Here is a 24,411-nt window from a genome sequence, read left to right as displayed (position 1 = left end):
CTGCGCACTCTGGGTCCTCAGTGTCTTCAAGGAGTCTGTCTTCCCCTCTGGAATCTGAGCCCTTAGAGGCCATGGCTGAGGCTGTCTCAGTCAGTCACTGTCGTGTGCCTTTCACCACCCAGCATAGGGTGTGCACAGAGCAGGGGCTCAGGGAATATATGTGAGTGAATGAATGAATGAAAATGAGGCGATTACAAAGTGGTAACCCAGGGCTTAGCACAGGGTCGGGGACACAGTAGATGCGCCATCATTATTTCTGAAACACACACATAAAAGCTAGCACTTACTGAATGCTTAGTATATACTAAGTCCAGTTTTGACTGCATTATGTGGGTTAGTTTAAGTGTCGTCTACACTGTAGATAATCTAATTATCCTACTTTGCAGAGACGAAAATGGAGCACCAGAGAAGTTAGGTAATTTGATTAAGTTCACGCAGGTGGTAGTAGACAGTGGAGCCAGGATTTGGACCCAGGCATTCTGGTTCCAGAGTCCACAACTTAACCACCAAACCACAGTGCCTTTTTATTACTGCCTGATTAAGACAGTACCTGACAAATAGCAGGAGTCCAATAAATGAGAGGAGTTATTTATCCCAGTGAACTTTAGGACACAGTAGGTATTTTATAAGCGCTTGTTTGGTGCGGTGAAGCTATTCCTAACACGTGGGCCCTAACTGGGTCCCCAATTTCCCTGTTACTTCCCCCTAGACTCTCCTCGCTACTCAGATAATCTGGGTTGATGCGGGGAGACCGAATCCCAATAAATGGGATCGACTCTCTCGGTTCTCTTCCTCCCTAGCTTTGGTCTTGGTCCTCGGTGATCCTCAGCGACGTTTCTGGCACGGCCTCTCCGGCAGCCTGCCCTCGCGTTGCCGTGCGCAAGCGCATTATCTTGATTGGCCCCACCCCAGTGAGTGACGATCAGGGTCAGCCAATGGTATCGTGAGAAAGATGAAGCGGTGCCTCGAGGACGCCCCAAGGGTCCTGCCTTATTGAATATTCACGAGAGAGGCGGGTTGACGCACCTTCTAGCTACGGCCGGCGCCATGAAGTGAGAGGGGGGCCGGGGTTCGCGGCTTGCGAGTGGGCACGGGGTCCTGGAATATGGGGGGACCGGTGGGCGCGCCTGAGCCCCCCGCGGGGCGAGGAGCGACTGAGGGGCGGGGTGGGGACAGCCGCGGGGATCCAAGGTGCCGTAACGGGGATGGGCAGCGAGGAGATGCCGAGGGGACCCGGAGGCTCCTGGGAAACTGGGAGATATCCTGGGGGACCGGCGGGCCGAGCCCGTCAGGTAACCTCCTCGGCCCGACGACTTGGGAGTATGCGGGCGGGCTGGAGAGGGGTTGAGGGGACACGGAACTGATCGGGCAGCCCACACCGCCAGGCTCAACGTGGACGGGCTGCTGGTCTACTTCCCGTACGACTACATCTACCCGGAGCAGTTTTCCTACATGCTGGAGCTCAAACGCACGCTGGATGCCAAGGTGCGTGAGGCTGCTGCACGGGCGGCTGAGACTGAGAATGCAGGAGGTCTAGATAGAAATCCAAGGTCCCTGGAAAGCCAGCACTCCAAAACCTCGTGTTGTCTAAAATGACAAGTTAATAATAGCAGATGACATTTATCAAAGACTAAGCTGCTCCGTGGTTAGGAACACACAGAATTTGGGGACGGCTACCTGAGTTGGAATCCTGCATCCAGAGCTGTGTGCCCTTGGGTAAATCACTTAACCTCTCTGTTCGTAGCTTTCACCTCTGCAAAATGGGTGTAGTAATAGCACCTACCTCAGAGGTTAATGTGAGGGTTACATGAGTTAATTTACTGGGTAAGGTAGTGGTTCTCAACTAGGGATGATTTTTACCCCCAGAAGACATTTGGCAGTGTCTGGAGATGTTCCTGTGAGCATACTGGTGGAGTGGGGGGTGCTGCTATCTTCTAGTAGGTAGAGGCCATGGATGCTGCTAAACATTTTACAGTGCACAGGACAGCCCTCCGCAACCAAGTATTATCCCGTCCCCAAATGTCAACAGAACCAAAGTGTCTTATGTAAGACACTTAGAAATATTCCCAGGTGCAGAGTAAGTGCTGTGGAAGGGTTTGCTAAATTAAAAGAAAAAGGGGCTCACTTAGATCCTATGCTAAATGTTTTACCCCCAGTTTTTCATTAGAGCTTATTAGGCCCACTTTAGAGATGAGGATACTGAGGCCAGAGAGGAGAAGGCACTTGCCAAAGACCACGCAACAAAGAGGTGGCAGAAGTGAGGTTCACACCTGCTGCTCCTGGATCCCAGGCTTGCAATTGTTACGTTGTCCTGCCATTCCAAGATGGTGGCATTCCGGAGGGGGGGTGTGCCCAGAGTGTGTGCCCCTGAAGTTCTGAGAGCCTGTGTTTTGTTCTTCTCATTCCCAACACGCAGGGTCATGGAGTCCTGGAGATGCCCTCAGGCACTGGGAAGACAGTGTCCCTGTTGGCCCTGATCATGGCATACCAGCGGGTAAGTGGCCCGCTGCGCCTGCAGAGGGGGAAGAGGGGAAGGGCCCAGACTGGGGCTGAGCCCATTGTCATCGGCAGGCATACCCGCTGGAGGTGACTAAACTCATCTACTGCTCAAGGACGGTGCCTGAGATTGAGAAGGTGAGCGGGGCCGGTCCGTGCTCCTCCCCGTTCACTGGCTCCCACTGGTCCCTCTGGTGGTTGCCATCACAGGTTGGGGGATGGGTGTTTGGGAAGTTAGGGAAGGGGCTGGGGCCTGGCTGGTCAGGGGATGGGCTTCCATGGAGGCCAAGTCCCCCCTCCATCCTCAACCGGTACAGGTCATTGAAGAACTTCGGAAGTTGCTCAACTTCTATGAGAAGCAGGAGGGTGAGAAGCTGTCGTTTTTGGGCCTGGCTCTGAGCTCTCGAAAGAACCTGTGTATTCATCCCGAGGTGAGCGCCCATTTCCCCCCCTTGCCCGAAGCTCTGGGGTTGAGGAAACTCTTCCATCTGACCAGGAGTTTTAGCACTCGAGACCAGAGGTCTCCAGGAGATACGCAGGGGCCACACGCAGAATTCTCTTCTCGTTCATCAAATCCCACTCATTGTTCATGGCTGAGGCAAGCATACCTCCTCCGGGAAGCCTTCCTGCTTTCCCCCCAGCCTCAGAGAGGTTAAAATAGGCACTTCCTGGAGTCTACCAGGCCTGGTTTTCTGGCCTTTGAACTTATTAGCTGTGTTCTCTTAGATAGGTGATTTCTGCAGTCTGGGCCTCAGTTTTCCTTTTTGTAAAATGAGGATTAATAAGTACCTGCTTCAGTTGATGATAAGGTGAGGTGAGATGCCCTGGCTGGTATGGTTCAGTGGATTGAGCGCCAGCCTGCAAACCAAAAGGTCGCTGGTTCGATTCCTGGCCAGGGCACATGCCTGGGTTGTGGGTCAGGTCCCCCTTTGGGGGGCATGTAAGAAACCAATTGGTGTTTCTCTCACACATCAGTGTTTCTCTTCTTCTCTTTCTCCCTCCCTTCTTCTCTCTCAAAAAATAAATAAGTTAAATCTTAAAAAAAAAAAAAAGAAAAATTTATCTTGAGTTAATTAAAAAAAAGAATAGATGAGATTATAGATAGCCCTTAGCATGTACAAAGAACTGAAAGAGTATTAGAAATTGTCATGGTACTAATAGATATATGACACACAGACTATTAGTTGTTATTTTAAAATTATGTTACCAGACTGCAGGGCTCCCTGTGCACCAGGCACTGTTCTAAGCACTTTACTTGTGGTAACTCATGGAACATCTATCCTGTAACGTTATTTGTGAGAATATATGAGAAGTAATACATGTGATGGGTGATAATTAAAAAGAAGCAGCGCAGTCCTCGGCGACTGCTGGAATGGGGAAGCGGGGGAAGGGTCGGCCGCCACGGAGCCTCCTGTGGACAGAGGAGAGGTTTTGTTTCGAGGAAAAGCAGCCCGGGGCTGCGATATAGTGCCTGGGGACAGGGAGCAGGGCAAGGGGCCAGGCTGGGCCAGGTGGCTCCCCGTGCTGTGCGATCAGACCCCTTCTGACACTCAGACCTCACCAAGGACCGGGCTATTCGAGCATTTTAAAAGATTAAGCCATTATCTTTAATCTGCACACTCAACAATCTTCCAGGCTTAATGTATTTTTTGTTTATTTTTTTGAGGTATAATTGACATTAGTTTCAGGTGTACAAAGTAATGATTCAGTATTTGTATATATTGCAGAATGATTACTGCAAAAAGTCTAGGTAATGGTCATCATTTTACGTAGTGATACAAATTTTTTTTTCTTGTGATGGGACCTTTTAAGATCTATCCTCGTAGCAGTTTTCAGATATGCAACATAGTATTAACTCTGGTCTCCCTGCCGGACATCGCATCCCCAGGACTTACGTGTAACTCGGAGTTTGCACCCTTAGGCCGCCTCCACCTGTGTTGCCCACCCCTGACCGCACCTCTCGTAACCACCAGTCTCCTCTCTTCATCTAGGAGCTTGGTTGTTTCTTTTTTCTTTTTATGTATTTTTTTTAAGTTTCTACATATGAGATCATATGTAATTTGTCTTGCTCTGTGTGACTTACTTCACTTAGCATAATGCCCTGAAGGCCTCATCATGTTGTCGAAAGTGGTAAGGTTTCCTCCTTTTCTGTGGCTGAATAATACTCCATTGTGTGTAGGGCTTAAGGTTTTAAAACTAATAATCTAAGGGCGACAGTTTTGCCACTCTTGTTCCCCTGCAGTAACTTCCCAAGTGTCTTAATTGTCCGTTATTGAAACAGACTGAGGTTTGAGTTTTCCAAAAATCCCCTCGTCTCACCTCGGACAAGACAGCCTCCCATCCCACCCAGGGACGAGGTACAGGCGCCTGGTCCCAGCGGGCTGGGCTCCTCAGCCTGGCCCAGGGCTCAGGTGTGCCCTGCCCCCCAGGTGACGCCCCTGCGCTTCGGGAAAGATGTGGATGGGAAGTGCCACAGCCTCACAGCCTCCTACGTGCGGGCGCAGTACCAGCAGGACACCAGCCTGCCCCACTGCCGCTTCTACGAGGTGCCTGCCCCGATGGGGTGAGGGCGGGCGGGCCAGGCGGCTGGTGGCAGCCCACCTCCCTGACCCCCAGGCTCCCTCTCGCCCCACCCCAGGAATTTGACATTCACGGGCGCCAGGTGCCCCTCCCTGCGGGCATCTACAACCTGGATGATCTGAAGGCCATGGGGCGGCGCCAGGGCTGGTGCCCGTACTTCCTTGCCCGCTACTCGGTGAGGAGGCTGGCGGGGGCGGGGGAGCGGAGGGCGTGCACGAGGGCTACAGGCCGCCTGCCTGTTTGACTGCCTCTGTCTGTCTGTCTGTCTGTCTGCCTACCTGTATCTCCCTATGGGTCCGTGCCTCTGCCTGTCTGTCTCTGTCACCTTGCTTAGTTTTGTGCCTTGCCCGTGTCTGTCCTTGCCTCGCCTCTGCGGGCCTGTGAGGAAGTGACGCGGTAGTGTGGGCGGCTGGGAGGTAGCGAGGTTCAGGGGTTACGGGTGGCCATCAGGCGTAACCCCCAACCTTGTCCCCCAGATCCTGCATGCCAACGTGGTGGTTTACAGCTACCACTACCTCCTGGACCCCAAGATTGCAGACCTGGTGTCCAAGGAGCTGGCCCGCAAGGCTGTCGTGGTCTTCGATGAGGCCCACAACATCGGTGAGGGGGGGGCGGGGGAGGCGAGGCCAGCCCCTCAGGCCGCCACCCAGTCTCTGCCTGCCTGAGCCCAGCCCTCTGCCCCCTCCTCCGTAGACAATGTCTGCATCGACTCTATGAGCGTCAACCTCACCCGCCGGACCCTCGACAGATGCCAGGGCAACCTGGAGACCCTGCAGAAGACAGTGCTCAGGTGGGGACGCAGACAGATGGCAGACCTGGTGCCCACCTTGCCCCTGCCATCTGGCCCCTGCCTCTCCTGAGTGAGCCCCTGTTCTCTGCCTGACGTGCCTCCAGGGACACCAGCCCTGTCCCAGTGTCCCCCGAGGTGTCCCCTGCTCTTCCTATACCCGGTCTCCCCGCAGCATCAAGCAGACAGATGAGCAGCGTCTTCGGGACGAGTACCAGCGCCTCGTGGAGGGCTTGCGGGAGGCCAGTGTCGCCCGGGAGACTGACGCCCACCTGGCCAACCCTGTGCTGCCCGACGAGGTGCTGCAGGGTGAGCCGCTGTTGCGTCTCGGTCGGCTCCTTGTCCCGCTGTCCCTGTGGCGTGGCGGCTGACCCCTTCTCCCTGCAGAGGCTGTGCCGGGCTCCATCCGCACGGCTGAGCACTTCCTGGGCTTCCTGCGGCGGCTGTTGGAGTACGTCAAGTGGCGCCTGCGCGTGCAGCATGTGGTGCAGGAGAGCCCCCCCGCCTTCCTGAGCGGCCTGGCCCAGCGCGTGTGCATCCAGCGCAAGCCCCTCAGGTGCAGCCCCGCACGGCCGGGGGTGGGGTCGGGTCCCGGGAGGCCGCCTCGTCCCCTGCACCAATGGCCTGCGGCCATCTTGTTGCCAGTGTCGGGAGAAAGTGAGGATTGGGGGTTGAAGGGAGCATGCATGACACCCGTTGGCCGGAGCGGGCAGGTCCAAGGGCAAGGTTGGAGCAGGTCCTGGGGTCCCCGTGATGGGCAGGGGCCCAGCAGGCAGCACGCGGCCTGATCAGAGAATTGCCGGCCCCCAAGGAGAGTTCAGTGGGCACGCTGGTTGCAGAGGGGTTGGGCAGGCAGAGGAGCCAACGGGGGCGCTTGCCGCAGCGCAGGGGCGACTCCAGCCCAGGCCACGGGGCAGGGGGGAGAGTGGCCCTAAGGCGGGGCTCCTGACGCGACCCGGCAGGTGGGAGCTTGGAGGAAATGCCCCAGACCCCCGGCCCCTCTCTTCCCAGCAGTGCCACTCATTGCCCCCACCCCCACCCCCCCGGCCTGAGGACCAGAGTGGGCCTGGCGGGAGGGCAGGGCTTCCGGACTTTTCCTTGGCTGTTTGGGACAAGTCATTGTTCTCTGAGCTTCGTCTCCTCCTCCGTGGATGGGCAGGGGGTCGTGTCCTTTACACGCAGGTTTCTGTGGCGGTGAAATGAGGAAGCGGTGGTGTAAGAGCCCACCCTGCCCTGAGTGCTGATGATGAGCTAAGCCCTCCCATTCTGTACCTCACGGAAACCCCGCGCTGTCCCCGTGTGGCCCAGAGCGGGGCGCCCTGGCGCAGAGTCGCACAGTGTGCGCGGGGCCGTTGTGCGCAGCCAGGCCCAGGGGCTCTGAAGCTCCCGGCGGCTCCGCCTCTGAGGCCCTGTGCAGCCCACGGTGCGGCCTTGCCTGCCTCCCTCCGCGTGGGGAATGGGGGTCTTAAGACGCCCCTCGACGCGTGTTCTCTGAGGGCCTGCTCTGTGCTGGGCACGCAGTGGGGACCGAGACAGCCCTGGCCCTGCCCTCCGGGCGCACAGCCCCATGGGGAGACAGCCGCTTCTGCAGACAGGGACAGACCAGAGTGGGCAGCGCTGGGGTGCGAGAGCCCACAGGGGCGCCCGCTGCAGCCTGGGGAGGGGCGAGGAGGGGTACAGAGGCCAGACTTGAAGAGCGACGTTCAGGAGCAGGTTTTCAACTCTGGAGGCAGGCGGTCCTGCCCCTGTGCCCTGTCTTCAAGGGGTGAGAGCCTCAAGCCCGAAGGCCAGCGTTTGTGGCCGGGAGGCCTCGCGTGTGCGTGGATGTGACGCAGCATGTGTGAGACGGCGTGGGTGTGTGAGTCTGTGGGACCCTGATGCTGTATGCGTCACCAGGGTGGCCGAGCATGACTGAGACAGTGTGAGGTTCAGGGTGTGAGTGTATGACCGTGTGGCCGTGCAGGATTCACAGGACTGGGATTCTAGGTATGACTGTGCATCTCCTATTTTGACTCAGAACCTGCGTCTGAGACTGTGTGACCCTGAGTGATGTGGGATGTGACTCGGGTGTGTGATCATTGCTCTGCGTGTCATTGCGCAGCCGCAGCTCTGCCTGATGTGCCCTTGTACAACATGCAGGCACAGAGGTGACCGAAACAGCCCCAGTCCCTGTCCTCCCTGAGCCCCCAGGCACCTGTGGAGACAGAGGCATGACCGCCTGCTCCGCCCGGCGTCGGGGGGAAGGCCAGGGTGGGGGGCTGCTGGTCTCCTCTGTACTTTCCACTACCCCCTGACCCCACCTGGCCCCCTCCCCCCACCAGGTTCTGCGCAGAGCGCCTCCGCTCCCTCCTGCACACCTTGGAGATCACCGACCTCGCCGACTTCTCCCCGCTCACCCTCCTGGCTAACTTTGCCACCCTAGTCAGCACCTACGCCAAGGGTAAGCGCGCCTCTCCCTGTGCCCGCCGGGCCCCCGGCAACCGGAATTGGTCCCAGAGGAATCTGGAGGGTTGTGTGTGGGGCGTGGATGCTCAGGACCTCGTAGAGCTGGGCTCGGGAGTTTGGACCGTGAGGGCGCTGGGGAGCCACCAGCGGTTTTGAGTGAGCGAGCCTCGTGTGCAGATCTGCTTTCAGGGGCTCCCTATGGCTGCAGGCTGCGGGGGTGGGGGCGATGGCCTGAGATGCACCCAGAGAAGTTCTGTGGGGTCAGCCGACACTTAGTCTGTGGGAAGGACTTGGTCGCTCTCTTCCTGTTGGCACTGGGGAGCTATGGCAGGTTCTGAGCGAGGGAGGTGCTGGGGCAGGTTTGCACTTTAGGTTCTTCCCGCAGGGACTGGAGACTGGGTAGATGGAGCCTGGGCCAGGGCCTGACGAGAGAAAGGGAGGGGCTGGAGGGGCTGGAGGGCGATGTGGGAGGTAAAAGGGGCGGGGCCTGGGGTGGCCGGCTTGGGGTGGGAAGGGGGCATCGAGGATGCTGCTCAGATTCCAGGTTGCCGGGGACGGGGGAGTGTTCCAGAGGCTCGGTCAGCATTCCCTCGCTTTCCTCAGCTTTGGGCTGCCCCGGGGCTCAGTGTGGCCCCTGGGGATTACTCCTCTGTCAGGAAACCAGGTCAGCCGCCTCCAGGACTGGCCTCCGGGGGAGGATGGAGAGTCCCTTCCCCCATGGCCAGGCGGCCCATCAGCAGGAGCCCCACTGGAAGCTTCCTCCCGCCTCTGCCCTGTGGCCTGTGCTTTCTGCCCCCTAGGGCTGCCTTTCTCCTCTCCCCTCCCCTCCACACCTGCCCCACCTGCCAACGCCTCCCCTTCTTTTACCTGGAACACCTTCCCCCTCCTCCTCAGCCCCCAACTACCCCCTCATCCTCAGGTCCCAGCTTAGCAGAGACATCCCTTCCTCCATGAAGCCCTCTCTGACTTCCAGCCTGGGTTCGGCCCCTTCTGGGCTCTCCCATCTCCGGTGGTCACTGGGGACAGGTCTGTGTCCCCATCGCTGAACAGCGAGCCCCGAGAGGGCAGGGCCGGAGCTGTCTTGGTCACGGCTGTGCCCCTGGCACAGGGCCGGGCACAGGGGCCCTCACACTTTTTTTTTTTAAACAAAGTGAAATTGAATATATGATTTTATTTATCTGTTTGTTCAACTGATGGCTCTTGCCCAGCACTGGGGAAGCAGCAAAAACCAAGAAAGACCTCATTCCTGACCTCCTGGAACTAATGTTCTAGAGGGAAAGAAGGGTAGCAAAGACGCACACAAACAAGGAAGGTAATTCCAGAAAGTGATCATTTCATGAGAAACAGAGTGCCACGTTGGAGCAGGTGTGCAGCGGCCAGGGCGGCCAGGGAAGGCGTTTCTGAGGAGCTGGCGTTGGAGCACAGTCCCGAGTGACCCAGTGGGGCCAGCGCCGTGAAAGCTTGCCAGGGCCTGCAAGCCCGAGGGCCCTGCGTGGCGCGAGCAGGGCGGTTTTGGAGTTAGGCAGGAGGCGCGTCAGCAAGGAGGAAATGGGGTCGGCGTGGCGAGGTCCCGCAGACGAGTCTGGACCCCGGGAGGGGTGCGGCGTGATGGGGGCTGTGAGGGGCTTCTGAGCGGGGAAGGGATGTGACCTGACTCGGGATTTCACCGGGTCCCTCTGGCTGACGTGAGGGGAGCGGAGGTGGGCGCTGGGAGCCCAGTGAGGGGGTGAGGACAGTGGTTCGGGCAGGAGGGGATGCAGCCGGACTGGGGGTGCGGGGAGCGGTCGGGTTGCAGATAGGCTCGGAAGCAGAGCCGATGGCCTCCCGGTGGCCCTGGGAGAGACTGAGGGGGGAACCTGGGGCGCTCTCTGCTCAGGATCCTCCACAAGCGTTGGTGCAGGTGCTGGTCGTGGGGAGAAGTGGGCAGGTTGCCGTGTACTCTGGACGCAGGTGCCTGGGTTTTAGGCTTGGTCTGCAAGTGGCTGGTCCCCTTCACTATGGGGGTGGGGCCTGGGCAAGTGGGCGTGGTCATCACCGGCATCCCAGGATTCTCACCGCCCCCCTGTAGGGTTCACCATCATCATCGAGCCCTTTGACGACAGGACCCCCACCATTGCCAACCCCGTCCTGCACTTCAGGTGAGAGCTGACCCCAGCGGGGGTGCACATGGGCCTCAGGCCCCCGGCCGGGCCTTCACCGTCCTCGTCTGCCTCCCACAGCTGCATGGACGCCTCGCTGGCCATCAAACCCGTATTCGAGCGCTTCCAGTCGGTCATCATCACGTCTGGGGTGAGGGCCCTTCTCTGCCCCCCGGTCCCCAGGCCTCCGCTGTGGGGCTCCTGCTTCCCACCCAGTCCTGCTGAGATCCCTCCTGTTGTCCTCACTACAGACGCTGTCCCCGCTGGACATCTACCCCCGGATCCTGGACTTCCACCCTGTCACCATGGCAACCTTCACCATGACACTGGCCCGGGTCTGCCTGTGCCCCATGGTGCGTGGGTCAGAGTTGGGTGACGGGTGGGAGGGTGACAGCAAGGGGCTGCCTTTCCTCCGCCTGCTCCCCCATCGATCCGGCCGGAGGGTGGAGCCGCTCGGGGCAGGGGCCCTGGGCCCACACAGTCTGGGACTGAAGCCGCCGCCCGCTGTGGGCGTGCGCCCCTGGCCTCGGGTTGCTCGTCTGTAAACTGGGCGCCTCCTCTGGACCTCCCAAGGCGGCAGAGGGGAGGGTGAACTGATGGGTGTAAAATGCCTGTGGGGCCCAGGGCCTGGCTCTTGGGTGACCTGGCTTTGCCCAGTTCATTGTTTGGCTGTGACCTTGGTAAGTGACCCTTCTGCACTGCCTCAGTCTCCTCTGTACACTGGGCCGCATAGCACCAGCCCTCGGTCCTTCATCCGAAGCTCTTGGGCCACATGTGTTTGAGAACCGAGAATTTTCCAGACTTTAGAAACAAGGCATGTGCTGTGCGCTGTGCAGCACCCCCACAGAGTCTGAGCAGTACCCTCTGTCAACGTCCGGCGATTATTTCAGCGGCCAAACAGTTTCAAGGGTCGCAGAGGGAGACCAGCCAGGACTCTGAATAGACTTAGGACAGGTTTCGCCACTATATTACTTTGTACCAAACTTAGCTATCCAGGCTCCCCAGACTGTTGGGGCTTTGAGAGTAGTTTTCCCGGAGCTGTGGACTGGTGCCAACCAAGCACCGCAGCGCGGTTTTGTGAGGTTGCTGGTGGGGGTGCGCCAGGGACCATCAAGGTCCTGGTGAGGAGTGCGGTCCGGGAGCCGACTGGCCGGAGGCTGGGGCCAGCTGGAGGGCGCTTGTTGCTTGGGACTGCGGGCAGACTTGGGTGCAGTTTGTCTCTGCTCTATTTGCCGAGTGACCTTGGGCAGGCGACTGGCCTCTGAGTCTTAGGCCATTTTTCTATACAGTACAGATAACAAGGTAGCTGAGGGTTCATTCACTGATACCATGTCCATAAAAAGCTTAGACCAGCCCCAGCTGGAGTGGTTCAGTGGATTGAGTGCTGGTCTGCGAACCAAAGGATCACCGGTTCGATTCCCAGTCAGAGCACATGCCTGGGCTGCAGGCCAGGTCCCTAGTAGAGGGGAAGGTAAGAGGTAACCACACATTTCTCCTCCCTTCCCTTCCCCCTCTCTAAAAATAAAGAATCTTAAAACAAAAAAAACAGCACCAGCTGGCAGCCAGGACTCACACATCAGAGTGGTTGCTGCTGCCGCTTTGCTTACTGTGGCCTGTCCTCTCTCCAGATCATCGGCCGTGGCAACGATCAGGTGGCCATCAGCTCCAAATTTGAGACCAGAGATGATATTGGTATGCTGCCCCATGGGACTGGTTCATTGGGGTTCAGAGAGGGGAGGTTTATCAGTCAGTATGGCCTAAGCCTTGCTGCAGTGACAAAAACTCCCGAGGCAGAGTGGCATCACACAGAGGTTGCTTCTTGTCCACGGTTGGTGCGCTGTGGGTTGGTGGGGGTCTGCCCACGGCGCCGCTAAGGGAACCTGCACCGTCGAACATGGCACTGCAGTGGCGAGGAGTGGCAGGAGAGATCATGGTGCCCATGGTGAATGCACACTGGCTCACAAAGGTGCTGGGGGTGCCTGGCCAGGCCTAGCTTTGAGGGGTAGGAGGGTGGCAGGGTTGCTGTCCTCCCACCGGCCTGCAGGGAGAAATGGAATGTGTGTGTGAGCAGCCCAAGGACGGCTCACTGGGGTTCCAGGAAGCCCAGGCTCAAGGCCGGGCATTAGACAGGAACGCTCAGCTAGGGAGTGAGTGGGGGGAGGACCCAGGCCAGCGGTGGGCCCAACCTCTGACCCGCACAGCGGTGATCCGCAACTACGGAAACCTCCTGCTGGAGATGTCCGCCGTGGTCCCCGACGGCATCGTGGCCTTCTTCACCAGCTACCAGTACATGGAGAGCACCGTGGCCTCCTGGTACGAGCAGGTACGCCCCGTGACCCCTGCCGCCTGCACCCGGGACGGGCCCCGCCTCTCACAGCGTGGCTCTGCTCCTGTGTGTCAGCTTCGCTTGTGCTGTAAATGGTGACGTGTCATACGTGACGTGAGTGTAGAAGACATATGAACAGTGTAAAGGAAAAATAATGTGTAACCCTGGGCCCCTCCCCCACAGCCAGGTTAAGAACGAAGATGTCAGCAGCCTCTGTGGGCCCTTCCCTGAAAGGCGTCCCCTCAGGAGAGAGAACTACACCCTGCCTTCTTGATTCCTTGTTCCCTTGCTGCTTTTTAGGGGTTACCACCGTGACTGTCCCCCTAGCACATATGGCTTGACATGGAGACACTGGGTAGCAGGCATGACCCTCTTGGGTGCTGTGCAATTAGGGGAAGGTTTTGGAGAATGAAGACAGGACAGAGACTTGGGGCAAAGGGTCCGCACCCAGGAGTGCGTGGCCGAGGTCATGGGGCGTTCGGAAACAGGCGCCGCGCACAGGGCGGCGGCAGGATGTGAGGTGGGGCGGGGCTGCTGCCCTATGTCTGAGGGTCCCGTGGCCCAGCTCTCGGGGGAGGGTGAAACCAGGCACACCTTGGGGGTGAGGTAGGCGATTCTGGCCAATCCATGGAGGGGTGGGGGTGGGCACCTCCTCCACTCGTGGCCTAGACCTTGCTTTGTCCTCAGGCGCTTCCCACTCAGCTGGAGGTGGCTGCTGGCCACCTGAGCCCCACGTCCTGAGTGCCTTTTGTGTCCTGTGTAAGAAACCTTTGCCTGCCCCAAGGTCACAGCGGTAGTCTCGTGTGTTTGCTCCTGGAAAGCTCTGCAGTGTCAGCTTCCCATCTAGGTCTGCGGTCACCGCAGGTCACCTTTGTGTGTGGTGTGAAGTCGAGGCTTGCGTCTCTCCTGTGCGGAAAGCCAGCTGCCCCAGCCCCATTTATTAAAAAAGAGCTCTCCCCGCTGAACGCTGCGGGTGTCCTCCTGCGACGGGGGTGTTTCTAGACCCTCAGTCTGTCCCGCTGGCCTGTGTGTGTGTCCTTGGTCACGTGCCTATATCGCAGCCCCCGGGCAGCTCTTGGTGGGCGCGGGCTGGCCTAGCCAGCGTCTGTGCCAGTCAGGCGGGGGGCTGGGGGAGTGTGCTGATGGGCCTTCTCGGGCCACTTGTCCAAAAGATGGGGTGTAGGGATCGGTTCCCTACCAGGATCGCAGGGCTTCCCCCGGGGAGTGAGGCTGGCCAGTGCTCCCGCCCTCCGGGCTCCGCGGGGCAGGGGGCGGGCTGCTGTCAGGCATCTGGCACAGTTGAGCTCAGCCCGGGCATCGTGGGCTTTGTCCTCTTGCTGCGACCCACACTCTGACCTGCCAGTGTCCTTCCCTAGGGCATCCTCGAGAACATTCAGAGGAACAAGCTGCTCTTTATCGAGACCCAGGACGGGGCCGAGACCAGTGTCGCCCTGGAGAAGTACCAGGAGGTGAGGATGGGGTGGGGGGTGCCAAAGGAGCGGCTGGAGAGGGGCCAGAGCGGCAGCTCTGAGGGGCTGCAGCTCCGTCTTGGCCTCCCCCCTGCCCCCGCAGGCCTGCGAGAACGGCCGCGGGGCCATCCTGCTGTCGGTGGCTCGAGGCAAAGTGTCCGAGGGCATCGACTTTGGTGAGTAGACTGGGCTCTCCCCTTCCCAAGAGCCTTCCCGGGGTTCTGGCCATTTCTTCCCCCCCCCGGGGGACACCTCTCCCTTCCACCCCTGGGGGCTGGCGGAGGCCCTAGAGCACCCCCGCTCTCTCCACTTCTGGGCTCCATGCGGGTGGCTCTCCAGCGGGTCTCACCGGCAGCCCCTCCCCCGCTGTCCCCACAGTGCACCACTTCGGGCGGGCTGTCATCATGTTTGGTGTCCCCTACGTCTACACCCAGAGCCGCATTCTCAAGGTGAGCAGCTGGGCCGAGGGTCACAGGGTGTGAGGGCCTCGCTGGGGCCCTCCCGCTAGGAGCTAGGGCGCGCGCAGGGGAGGGGCTGCCTGCAGAGGGACCGCTTCCCATCTGGCTGCAGGCGCGGCTGGAATACCTGCGGGACCAGTTCCAGATCCGTGAGAACGACTTTCTCACTTTTGATGCCATGCGCCATGCGGCCCAGTGTGTGGGTCGGGCCATCAGGGGCAAGACAGACTACGGCCTCATGATCTTCGCAGACAAGGTGCGGGTTCAGGGACCCCCCCCCCCCCCCCGCCTGGCTGTTCCCCGTCCTGGCCCAGATGGCCCGAGCCCCCGCCCCAGGGTCCTGACACCTTCCCTTTCTCTCCCGCCCGCCTCCTCAAAGCGGTTTGCCCGGGCAGACAAGCGGGGGAAGCTGCCCCGCTGGATCCAGGAGCACCTCACGGACGCCAACCTCAACCTGACCGTGGACGAGGGAGTCCAGGTGGCCAAGTATTTCCTGCGGCAGATGGCGCAGCCGTTCCACAGGGTGAGCTGGAGGCGGCTGCCCCCACTTCCTTCGCCCTCCCAAGCTAAGCTGCTCCTCTGGGAAGGTCTCCCGGCTTCCTCCCCACGCTCTCACCCCAGCTGCCCTCCACAAAGAGGTTTTTGTGTGCCCATGTGCTGGCCTGGGAACTGCTGGGAGTCGGGCCACAGATGCCGGCACAGCGTGTGGCTACAGCAGGCGAGCGGGGGTGTGGGAGCCCCAGGAGGAAGGGCGAGCGCCTCTGGCAAGCTGATCCTTCTCGAGCCTGGGCACAGCTGTTGGGCTGCTGTCTCCTGGCCCACCTTCTGTTTACAGGGATAGTACGCACTGCATCCTACAGGTGTTTCCAGAATCAAGCATGCTGTCCTTGCAGCCCTGTGCTGTGCCGGCCACCGCCGGTCGCTGTGGACCCCCATTTCCTCATGGGGGCCTGTGAGGAAGCGGAGCAGCGGCCTCCCGCCCCTGGCCTGACCCTTCCCTCTGTGTCCCTCCCCTCCAGGAGGATCAGCTGGGCCTGTCCCTGCTCAGCCTGGAGCAGCTGGAGTCCGAGGAGACGCTGCGGAGGATCCAACAGATTGCACAGCAGCTGTAGCGCGAGGTGGGGCAGGGCCGTAGAAGCTCGTCCGGGCGGCTCCTGCATCGTGCCTGGCCCTGAGTCCCGGGGTGTGGGGGGTGCCCCTGGGCGGCGCTGGGAGGCCCTTGCAGGAAGGAAGCCTCGGGCAGACACTCCTGGCAGTCACATCTACAGCCTTTAATCGCAGGAGGGGAATTGCAGGAGGGGAGGCAGCCCAATCCACCAGCTGTCCCAGAGGTGGGAGCCCGGCAGGAGACGGAAGGCCTCTCTGCCCGCCGTCTCCTCCTCTCCCGGGGAAGCCGCAGCCACGTGGTCCTGTTGACTTTAGCGGGGGCCCAGGTCCTGGGTGCTGGTGCTGAGGGTCCGAGAGACCTCACTCAGGTGCCGGTGGAGGGGCTGGGGACAGGCACAAGGGGTGGCTGACGGGTGGATGAGGGCAGGCACGCCTGCCCCAGCTGCCATCAGAGCTCCCCGCCGCCTGGCTGCCGGCCTGTCCATCGCAGTGGCTCTGCCGCCCACCCTCCTTCGCCCACCTTGACTGCCACGGAGAACCTGCCCGTTCTGTCCTTGGGTCCATTCCAGCCCACTGGCCCCCGGCGCCAGCCTGTCCCCTCCCTCCCCTTGACCCCGGGCCCGTCAGCGTGGCTGCCACTCCATCCTGAGCTAGGGGCGCCGCCTGCCCCTCACCTGGGTCCCCGGAGCCTGTGCGCCATCCACGTGCAGTGTGCTGAGTGACATGGCTCTCTTCATCCTGCAGGGGGACCAGCGCGTCCTGGGGGGCCTCGCTCCCACCCTGGGGAGGCCGCCCCAGCACAGGGGAGACGGGAGCCTCAGAAGCTTCTGGAGCAGGATGAGGGGAGGGACTGCAGATACCAGGGCTCTTGGCCGACCTGACCAGCACTCACCCGGCTGCGCCCGCTGCCCCCTCGCCTCTGAGACGGGAGACCAGCTTCTCACTCCCACGCCGGATGGACTCACGGAACTTGGAGAACGAGCTGCTCCGACGAAGGGTCTGGGGAGGGACACCGTCAGTCCCCACATCCCACCCAGTTCCCGTGCCCGCCCTGCCCCCTGGAGCTGAAGCGAAGCCCATCCTCACCTGTTGTCTTGCATCACCAGCTGCGCCTGTGTTGGGGGCTCCTGAGGGACAGATGGGGAACATTGTGGTCGGGACCCTAAGAAGCCACTTGGGGGGGATGGGAAGGAATGGGGGCTTACCGAGAGGGGCGGGCAGGTCCTCCCTGCTGAGGATTTCTTTGTACAGCTCCTCCGCTTGCTGGTACTTGTTCTGTTTCAGGTAGGCTGAGGCCTGCAGGGGGCGTGGCCTGGCTGGTCCCGGCTCAGGTCTGGGAGCCCCCGAGGCTCAGCACCCCCGGTCCCCCCAGCCCCAGCCCCACTCCAGGCCTCGGCCTACAGCAGAGCTTGCAGCCTGAGCCCACCACCTCCTGCCTGGGTGGCCCAGCGCAGGGGACTTTCTGGCTCAGCCCATTTCCTGCTCTACCTTAGGCTGGTGACACAACCTTTTTGTGCCTTAAGTTTCCTCATCTGCAAAATGGGGGCCACAAGAACACCTACCTCACAAGGTCCTTTCAGAAATGGATGGTACAGGGAAAGTACTAAGCAGGGGACCTAGAACTTAATAAATGTCTGATGCTGTCATCTGCTCCAGGCCAGTCTGTCCGGCTGTCCCCACTTGCCTGTGTCCTGACACTTGAGCATCGTCTGTGAGGAGCAGTCTCGCCCCAGGCAGGGCCCAGCTGGGAAGGGTTCTCGGGGAACCCCTCCAAGGGCCTGGCAGGGGGGTGCTCCTGGCCTCTGGCGTGCCACCCTTGAGGCAAGGGTGCCTCCCCAGCATGTGACCCGTCAGTCCCCCCAGGGCCCACAGCGCCCTCACCAGGTTGTTCTTGGTCTTAGCCACGTTTGGGTCATTGGGCCCGCCCAGGGCCTCGTAAATGCTCAGGGCCCGAGCATAGTGCCGCTCCATCTCCTCGAACTTGCCCTGGTTCTGGCAGAGCAGGGCCAGGTTGTTGAGCTGCTTGGCCACATCCGGATGGTCGGCACCCAGGACCTAGGGGTTGTGGGGTCACAAGTCATTGGGGTCATCCAGGACTGGCAGGCCATGTGACACCAGCAGCCACGCGGGGGGCACAAGTTAGGGGTTACAGGATCAAAGTGGAGAAGTACATGAAGTTGAGCTGGATACCAGGTCGGAGGCCAGGGTGGTCCGGGAACCACCTTGACCTTGGGATACGAGGTCAAATGGGTAGATGAGGGACAGGGTTGTACCAGGTTGAGGGCATGGAGGTGAGTTACAAGAAGAGAGGTCAGAGTCAGGAGTCAAGATCAAAGGAAGCTCAGGGGAGGTCAAGTGTGGTGGGTTACAGGGATGAGCACTCTAGGCTTCAATTGCTGGCTTACACATCCAGTGAGAGAAGGGCATAAAAGGTCAGGGGGTCACAGGGACAAATCGGGGCTGCCCAGGGTCAGTGTCACTGGGAGACCCACGGAACCGAGTGTTTCAGGGCCGAGCGGGAAGGGCCTCCTCGGGCAGGGGCGGACCTTCTCACGGATCTCCAGGGCTCGCTGGCACAGGGGCTCCGCCTCCCGGTACCGCCCGCGCTTCCCATAGAGGACCGCCAGGTTGTTGAGGGTGGCAGCCACCTGTGGGACGCGCAGCCAGGTCAGGGGTAGGAAGGCCCAGCCTGCCCGCCCGCCCCCCCCACCCCCTCCCGGCCCCCGGCCTGCTCACCGCCGGGTGCTCGGGGCCCAGTGTCTGCTCCCGGATCTGCAGCGCGTCATGCAGAAGGTCTGTGGCTTCTTTGTACTTGTTCTGGTCCCTGTGGTGCGGCCCAGGGGCGGAGGTCGTCGGCCAGGGTGGGGCAGCAGGGGCCGGGCTGAGCCCAGCATGGGTGGCACCCTGCGGGGGTCCCTTCTGGGTCTCCCCACACCTCCTAAGTCTAGCACGGGGTCCTACTCCAAATCACTGCCAAGCCTCTGACCGCCCCAGGTATTGCCCCCACTCGGGTTGGGGTCTCTGTCACCCACACGCCCCGACTTCTCTTTGCCTTGATCGAAGTGGCCTCTCTGGATCTCTGTCTCCCCCCGCCCCAACATGCCTGTAACCCGCGATGACAGAGCAGACACTGGGGTCCCGCCTCTTCCGCCCAACAACGGCTCCCACCCTTGCAGCCCGTCCAGCCACAGCCAGCAGCAGCCCTCACCGGTACACCAGGGCCAGGATGTTGAGCATGGTGGCCACGTCAGGGTGGCAGTGGCCTGAGCTCCGCTCCAGGTCCTCTAAGGCCTGGCGGCACAGCGGCACGGCCACCTCATAGCGGCCCTGCCCCGCGTACTGGATCACGAGGTTGTGCAGGGTCCGGAGGCGGGCGGGGATCTCGTAGCCGCCCTGTTGAGCTGCTGCGGCCCCCATGGCCTCAGGGCCTGGCGGGGTGGGTGGTGCGGGGTACCCAGTCACTGCAGGCCTCCTACCGCCCCAGCCTCACATGAGGGGACACGTACACCAGAGCCAGCTGCCCTGCTGTTCAGCCGGCCCCCAGGACCGTGGGGCCCTGCACTGACTTCTGAGATTGTGACCCCAGGCATTTAACTGGGCCCGTGGGATGTGAACGCAGGCACCTGCCCGCCTGGGCTCACATCTTCCAGCCTCACCTGCCCACTGTCACCCCCCACAGCCACCTGCTTCCTCCTCCCGATGCCCTGCGCTGACCTCCCCCATTCCCTGCTCAGAGACCTCGGGCCCCGCAGTCCCTCCCCAGCCTCCGCCCGCCGTCCATTCTGCACGGCCGAGCTCCCACAGTCACGCGCCCCTGACGCCCACCTTTCCTTTCCTCCTCCTCGCTGGGGAACAGGGAGGCCAGGCTGTCTCGGCGAGGGGGCACCTCGGGCTGCTGCGGAGAGGACAGAGAAGTGGGGAGTCATGAGGACTGGCAGTTAGTTCCAGAGCTGGGGTCCTGAACCTCGGGGTTTGAGGGAGGCGGTGGTCAGGGCCTCGGGAGGCCTGAGGGCTTGGGGCGGACCTGGGGGGTTTGCGGAGCAGAAGCTGAGGGCTTCTGTGGAAGCTCTAGTGGACTGAGGGGTTCTCTGAGGGCCTCGAGCGTGGGGCTCCACGGAGGCTTGGGGGGCCATGGGGCCCTTAAGGAGGGTGGGGTCCCTAAGGAGCGTCAGGCCCCTAGTGCGCGTGGCCCACCCCCGCCCGGCCCCGCGGCACCTGGTTCTCCGCAGGTGGGTCGTACTGCCGCAGCTGCCCCAGGAACTCCAGGTGGCTCTTCTCCTCCTCGAGCTGGGCCACGGCCTCCTCGCTGGCCCGCAGCCGCCGCTGTGCCTCCTCCAGCTCCTCCCGCAGCCACACGTTCTCCTGGGCCAGCCGCCGGGCCTGCGCCCGCAGCCGCTGCTTCTCAGCCTCCAGGGCGCCCACGTGCGCCGACAGGGCCAACAGCACCTGCCGTGGGAGGGTGAGGGGGCGAGAGTCAGGGCTCAGGCAGCCCCTGCCCCAGCCCAGGGCCTCAAGTTCAGGCCTGAGCATCCCCATTCTATCAGGGATTCCCCCAGATTCTGCAGAGCCCTCGAGTGGGACCCCAAGGATGCACAGAGATCCCCAGAGACAAACCCAAACCCTGCCCAGGGACCCCTGTGATTTCACCCGGGCACACAAATCATACCCAGGGACTTCATGTTCCCCCATGCACCCCAAAGTCTCCCCAGGACCCACAGTTCTGCAGAAGGACCCCCACCCGGTTCAGGGGTTCCTGTCACATCCAAGGGCCTCTGCATTGTTGCTCAAGAGCCCCATCTTTGGCCTAGAGCCTCCGCCTCCCAGACCTGGCTCACTCGGTCTCACCTGCCCCAGGCTTATCCCCTGCACACCTGGGCCCTCCCACTGGGCCCCCCCCCCCAGACCCGGGTCTCCCCACCAGGGCTGGACCCCTCGTACCTGGGCCTCGCCCAGCCCCAGCTCGATGGCTTCCAGCGCGTGGCTCACCACCTGCTGCTTTTCCTCCAGCAGCTCCAAGCCGGTGACTGGGTCCTGTCCTGCCAGGGCCTCCTCCAGGTGCCCGGCCAGGCCACGGTGCTCTGCACGGAGGGCCTCCAGCCCCTGCACTACCTGTCGCGTCTGCCGCACCAGCTCCTCAGGGCTCAGGTGCTCGGGGCCCAGCCCCACGCTTCCGGGGGCTGCCACCTGCACAGACATCGCTGCTCCTGGGGGACAGCCAGGGCTGGGGACTCACTGTCAAGGCCAGGCAAGCCAGCCCCTCAGCCTCCAAGCCCCCGCGGCCAGCAGGACCCCTCGCAGCTGCTTCCCTCTCTGCCGCCCCGCCAGCCCTCTGCTCCGTACCCTCCTCCTTCCAGCCGACATCCTGTCCCACGCCCATCCTGCCCAGCCCTCAAGCGGGAACCTTCTCGTCTACCTTTGCCCTGAGAACAACTCCAAAACCCCATATGTGACTGACCACAAGAGGGCAAACAGCTGGCTGGTGGCCTCCCGCCTGCTCCAGCTCCCGGGCCAGGCCCAACGCCCCAAGAGCCCCGGGTCCTCAGGCACAGACCTCCTGGCCGTGTGACCTGGAACTGGAGGCGCCCGCACGCTGGGTGTGTGGGGCGGGGTGTGTGGAGGCGGCAGCCTCTCTGTGAGCTCATTCTTAGGGTGTTTTGTTGGGAACCAGTCAGACCACTGGGGCTGGGGGTTGGGACGGAGGAGAGGGCTGGGGGGCGGAGGGACCGGAAGCAGAGGAGGCCTCTAGAGGGGGGTCAGGGTGGGGGCCCCATGGAGGGGCTCCCGGGGCCTGAGGAGCTGGCAGACCCTGAGGGAACAGGGGTTCCACCCTCCACTGTGGACAGGCCCAGCCAGCCCAAGGCATGTTGGGACACATGTGTGACAGGTGTGGCCCATGGATGTCACTGCCCATGTGACACCTGAGGGTCTTAGGCCCAGATCATAATGGGTGGGGGTCTCACACATGGGGCTTCATGTGGTTGTGTGGGGGTAACAGAGTCAACGGCCCAGCCGGTGGTGCCCCTGGAGCGTTCACGTACACATGCGCATACAGACACACTCCGCTCTCAGAAACGCAACTCAACACACCCTCCGAAGGGATTCTTGAAATGCAACGTAAGACACATTCTTCTCTTGGAAATACAACGCAGTTTGGACACACTCCTCCTCCTTTAAAAAATGAAACTCAACAAGCACACTCACACACATCCACACTTTTCTTTCAAAATCCAGCCCGATGTAACGCACTGACTCAGGCAAACACACGCACACGCTCCCCTCTTGGAAATTCAACACGACACACAGGTACATTTTATTTCTTCTCAGAAACATATGCCAACACACCACACGTGCAGAAATGAACACTCTCGCCCATCAGAACATAACCAAACCCCCAACGTCTCTCACTCAGACCGTCCCCTTGCTTAGGCACCCAGCGCACGGCCACGCCCACGCTCGCACAGTCCCGCAAGCCACCCAGTCGCCGCTGGGCGCCCAGCGCTGCCTCCAAGCGCACGCACTCCCGAAGGGTGGACAGGTCACCATCCCCCCCACTTCCTCCAGCCCCCAACCCCTTGCTGGGCCAGCTGGGAATTGGCCCTTGTGGCGCACACACAGGGACACACAGAGCTCCAAACACGGGCATGCAAATGGCTCCTGAACTCGGACTGAGTGGCGCTGTCACAAGTGGGTGCCCAGGGCACAGAGAGCTGCGGAGACACGCAGAGGCAGTGCCGCAGTTCCCGCACACACCCTCTCAGGCACACCTCACTCAAGCCACTGTGTCCACCGAGGGCCGCCCCAGGGGTTTTGCTCCTGCTCACAAGTTCACTGGCACACACGCTTAGACACGCGGGAAGGGCAGCATGCAATCCTGTGGGGTTTTTAAAGAAATGTTTTAAATGCTCACACAAGGATATGCTTATTGATTTGAGAGAGAGAGGAAGGGAGGGGAGAGAGAGGAAGAGAGAGAGAAAGAAACATCGATTGGTTGCCTCCCATACACGCCCCAACCAGGGGTCGAACCTGCATCTTAGGTGTGTGCCCTGACTGGGAATCAAACCTGCAACCTTTTCGGCGTACAGGACGACATTCCAACCAGCCGAGCCACCGCTCTCATCATCCTCAATCTCTCTCTCCCTGTATGTTTGTGCATTTATCGGTCCCTTTCTATATGTATATACGTATGTATGTCACACTATCCTTGGTCTCACACCAGACACACAAGCCCCATAGATAGTGAGACACAATCACACAAGTTCAAGAGCCATCTAACAACACAGCCAGTATTCGTGCAACTCTGCCGACACATCCAGCCACCCACAGCCTCACACACGATACCAGGCGGCTTAGCCGAATGCTCCCGACACAGCCTCACCTGCAACCACCCAGAGCCCGCCGCGCGGCCCCAGTACCAGCTACGGCAACACCCGCAGCCACACAGCACTGGGGCTGTCTCCCCGACGCACAGCGGCTCCCACACTCAGACGGTCCCCCAGTCAGCGAACTCCCTGCACGGGCTCAGCCCTGTGCGCACCAGCACACATCCGTCCTTGGCAGAGCGCCCCCCACCGCCGCCCCCCGCGCCTCACGGCCATCCTGCTGCGCACACGGCCGCCTCCCCGCCACTCCCCCCATCTTCCAGGCAGAGAGACACTCACAGCCATGCCACCTCTTGGTCTCATTCACACCTAATCCACATTCAGGTCCCTCCCATACACACAGCCACACACATGTACACGATCACAAATACGCAATCAGAGGTAGCCCACATTTCCACACCATTCGCACAGTCCCTGGGCGCCCTCGCGGGGTCACACGGACAGTCCCTCTCCCCTTCACACCCATACCCACAGCCTGACAACGTCTTTGCACACACCTGAGCTCCCTACCCCATCGCACACCCCCCTCAGCTTCGTACACCACCACATACACACGCGCACACTATATCCATACACTCGCAGGCAACAGGTCCCCATCATGGCCAGCCAACCACCCAAACCACACTCCTTACCCCTGCCAAGCCCCGCGCACCCCGGCTTCCCGGCAGCCGTCGTAAGGGCCCCCTCCCTCTCCCTAAGCTCCGCCCTCGCTCCTGTTTACCTGCGCAAGGGGGAGGGGGCGCGGCCCCAGCTGGGCCTCCAGAGCCGGGGGAGCCCCAGGGCGGAGCACGGGCCGCCCAGGGGCCCCCGGGCCGGTCGCCGTTGCCAAGCCAGCGGGCCCAGGGGTGCGCCAGGCCCAGCCCTCACCCGCCGCCCTTGCCTCCATCCTCGAGGTTCCCAGGACCCCGCTCCGCATTCCGGGCGCCCACCTGACCGCGGCCGGTTCCGGGACCCACTCCGCGGCGTTGCAGCCCGCCGCGTTCCGAAAGCCACGCACACTCCGCCGCTCCCAGCTGTGCCCCGCGTCTCGGGCCGTGGGCGGGTCCTCCGAGGGGCTGGGCAGCCAGGCGCTCCGCCCCTGCAGGTGAGGCTGGCCCCGCCCCCCGCCCGGGGCAAGTTTAGGCCCGCGGCGAGAGTCCAGAGGGAGTTTCAGCACCTCGGAAGCAGAGCCTCCCGGGTACGTCGAATCTGAGAATGCGCGAAGCCTGGAAACGGGGGCCTCGGCG

At 61.3% G+C, this 24,411-nt stretch overlaps 2 protein-coding genes across 2 annotated transcripts; one reads left to right on the top strand and one right to left on the bottom strand.

The window, feature by feature from the left end:
• Nucleotides 1-1,008: 1,008 nt before the first annotated feature.
• On the top strand, nucleotides 1,009-16,982 carry ERCC2 (ERCC excision repair 2, TFIIH core complex helicase subunit). Its single transcript, XM_054588605.1, has 24 exons — nucleotides 1,009-1,052; nucleotides 1,386-1,485; nucleotides 2,417-2,494; nucleotides 2,572-2,634; nucleotides 2,814-2,927; nucleotides 4,926-5,042; nucleotides 5,135-5,251; nucleotides 5,553-5,676; nucleotides 5,770-5,866; nucleotides 6,039-6,172; nucleotides 6,251-6,419; nucleotides 8,185-8,303; nucleotides 10,377-10,446; nucleotides 10,528-10,597; nucleotides 10,698-10,799; nucleotides 12,075-12,138; nucleotides 12,648-12,769; nucleotides 14,149-14,241; nucleotides 14,345-14,417; nucleotides 14,620-14,690; nucleotides 14,812-14,955; nucleotides 15,079-15,222; nucleotides 15,719-15,817; nucleotides 16,551-16,982. Exons 1-23 carry the CDS (start codon nucleotides 1,048-1,050, stop codon nucleotides 15,809-15,811), a joined length of 2,283 nt encoding a protein of 760 aa, XP_054444580.1. The 5' UTR covers nucleotides 1,009-1,047; the 3' UTR covers nucleotides 15,812-15,817; nucleotides 16,551-16,982.
• KLC3 (kinesin light chain 3) lies at nucleotides 15,971-24,192 on the bottom strand. The gene is made up of 13 exons (XM_054588604.1): nucleotides 24,115-24,192; nucleotides 20,745-21,010; nucleotides 20,022-20,252; nucleotides 19,632-19,701; nucleotides 19,015-19,234; nucleotides 18,543-18,630; nucleotides 18,353-18,454; nucleotides 17,688-17,861; nucleotides 17,012-17,102; nucleotides 16,893-16,933; nucleotides 16,699-16,805; nucleotides 16,481-16,544; nucleotides 15,971-16,189 (listed from the first exon to the last, which is right to left on the bottom strand). Exons 2-13 carry the CDS (start codon nucleotides 21,000-21,002, stop codon nucleotides 16,118-16,120), a joined length of 1,518 nt encoding a protein of 505 aa, XP_054444579.1. The 5' UTR covers nucleotides 21,003-21,010; nucleotides 24,115-24,192; the 3' UTR covers nucleotides 15,971-16,117.
• Nucleotides 24,193-24,411: the final 219 nt, after the last annotated feature.

The sequence above is a fragment of the Pteronotus mesoamericanus genome, unplaced genomic scaffold, assembly GCF_021234165.1.
Source record: "Pteronotus mesoamericanus isolate MK-2021 breed Mesoamerican mustached bat unplaced genomic scaffold, CSHL_Meso_final scaffold_137, whole genome shotgun sequence".
NCBI classification, from domain to species: Eukaryota; Metazoa; Chordata; class Mammalia; order Chiroptera; family Mormoopidae; genus Pteronotus; species Pteronotus mesoamericanus.
This window is presented reverse-complemented; position numbering and strand designations above follow the sequence as displayed.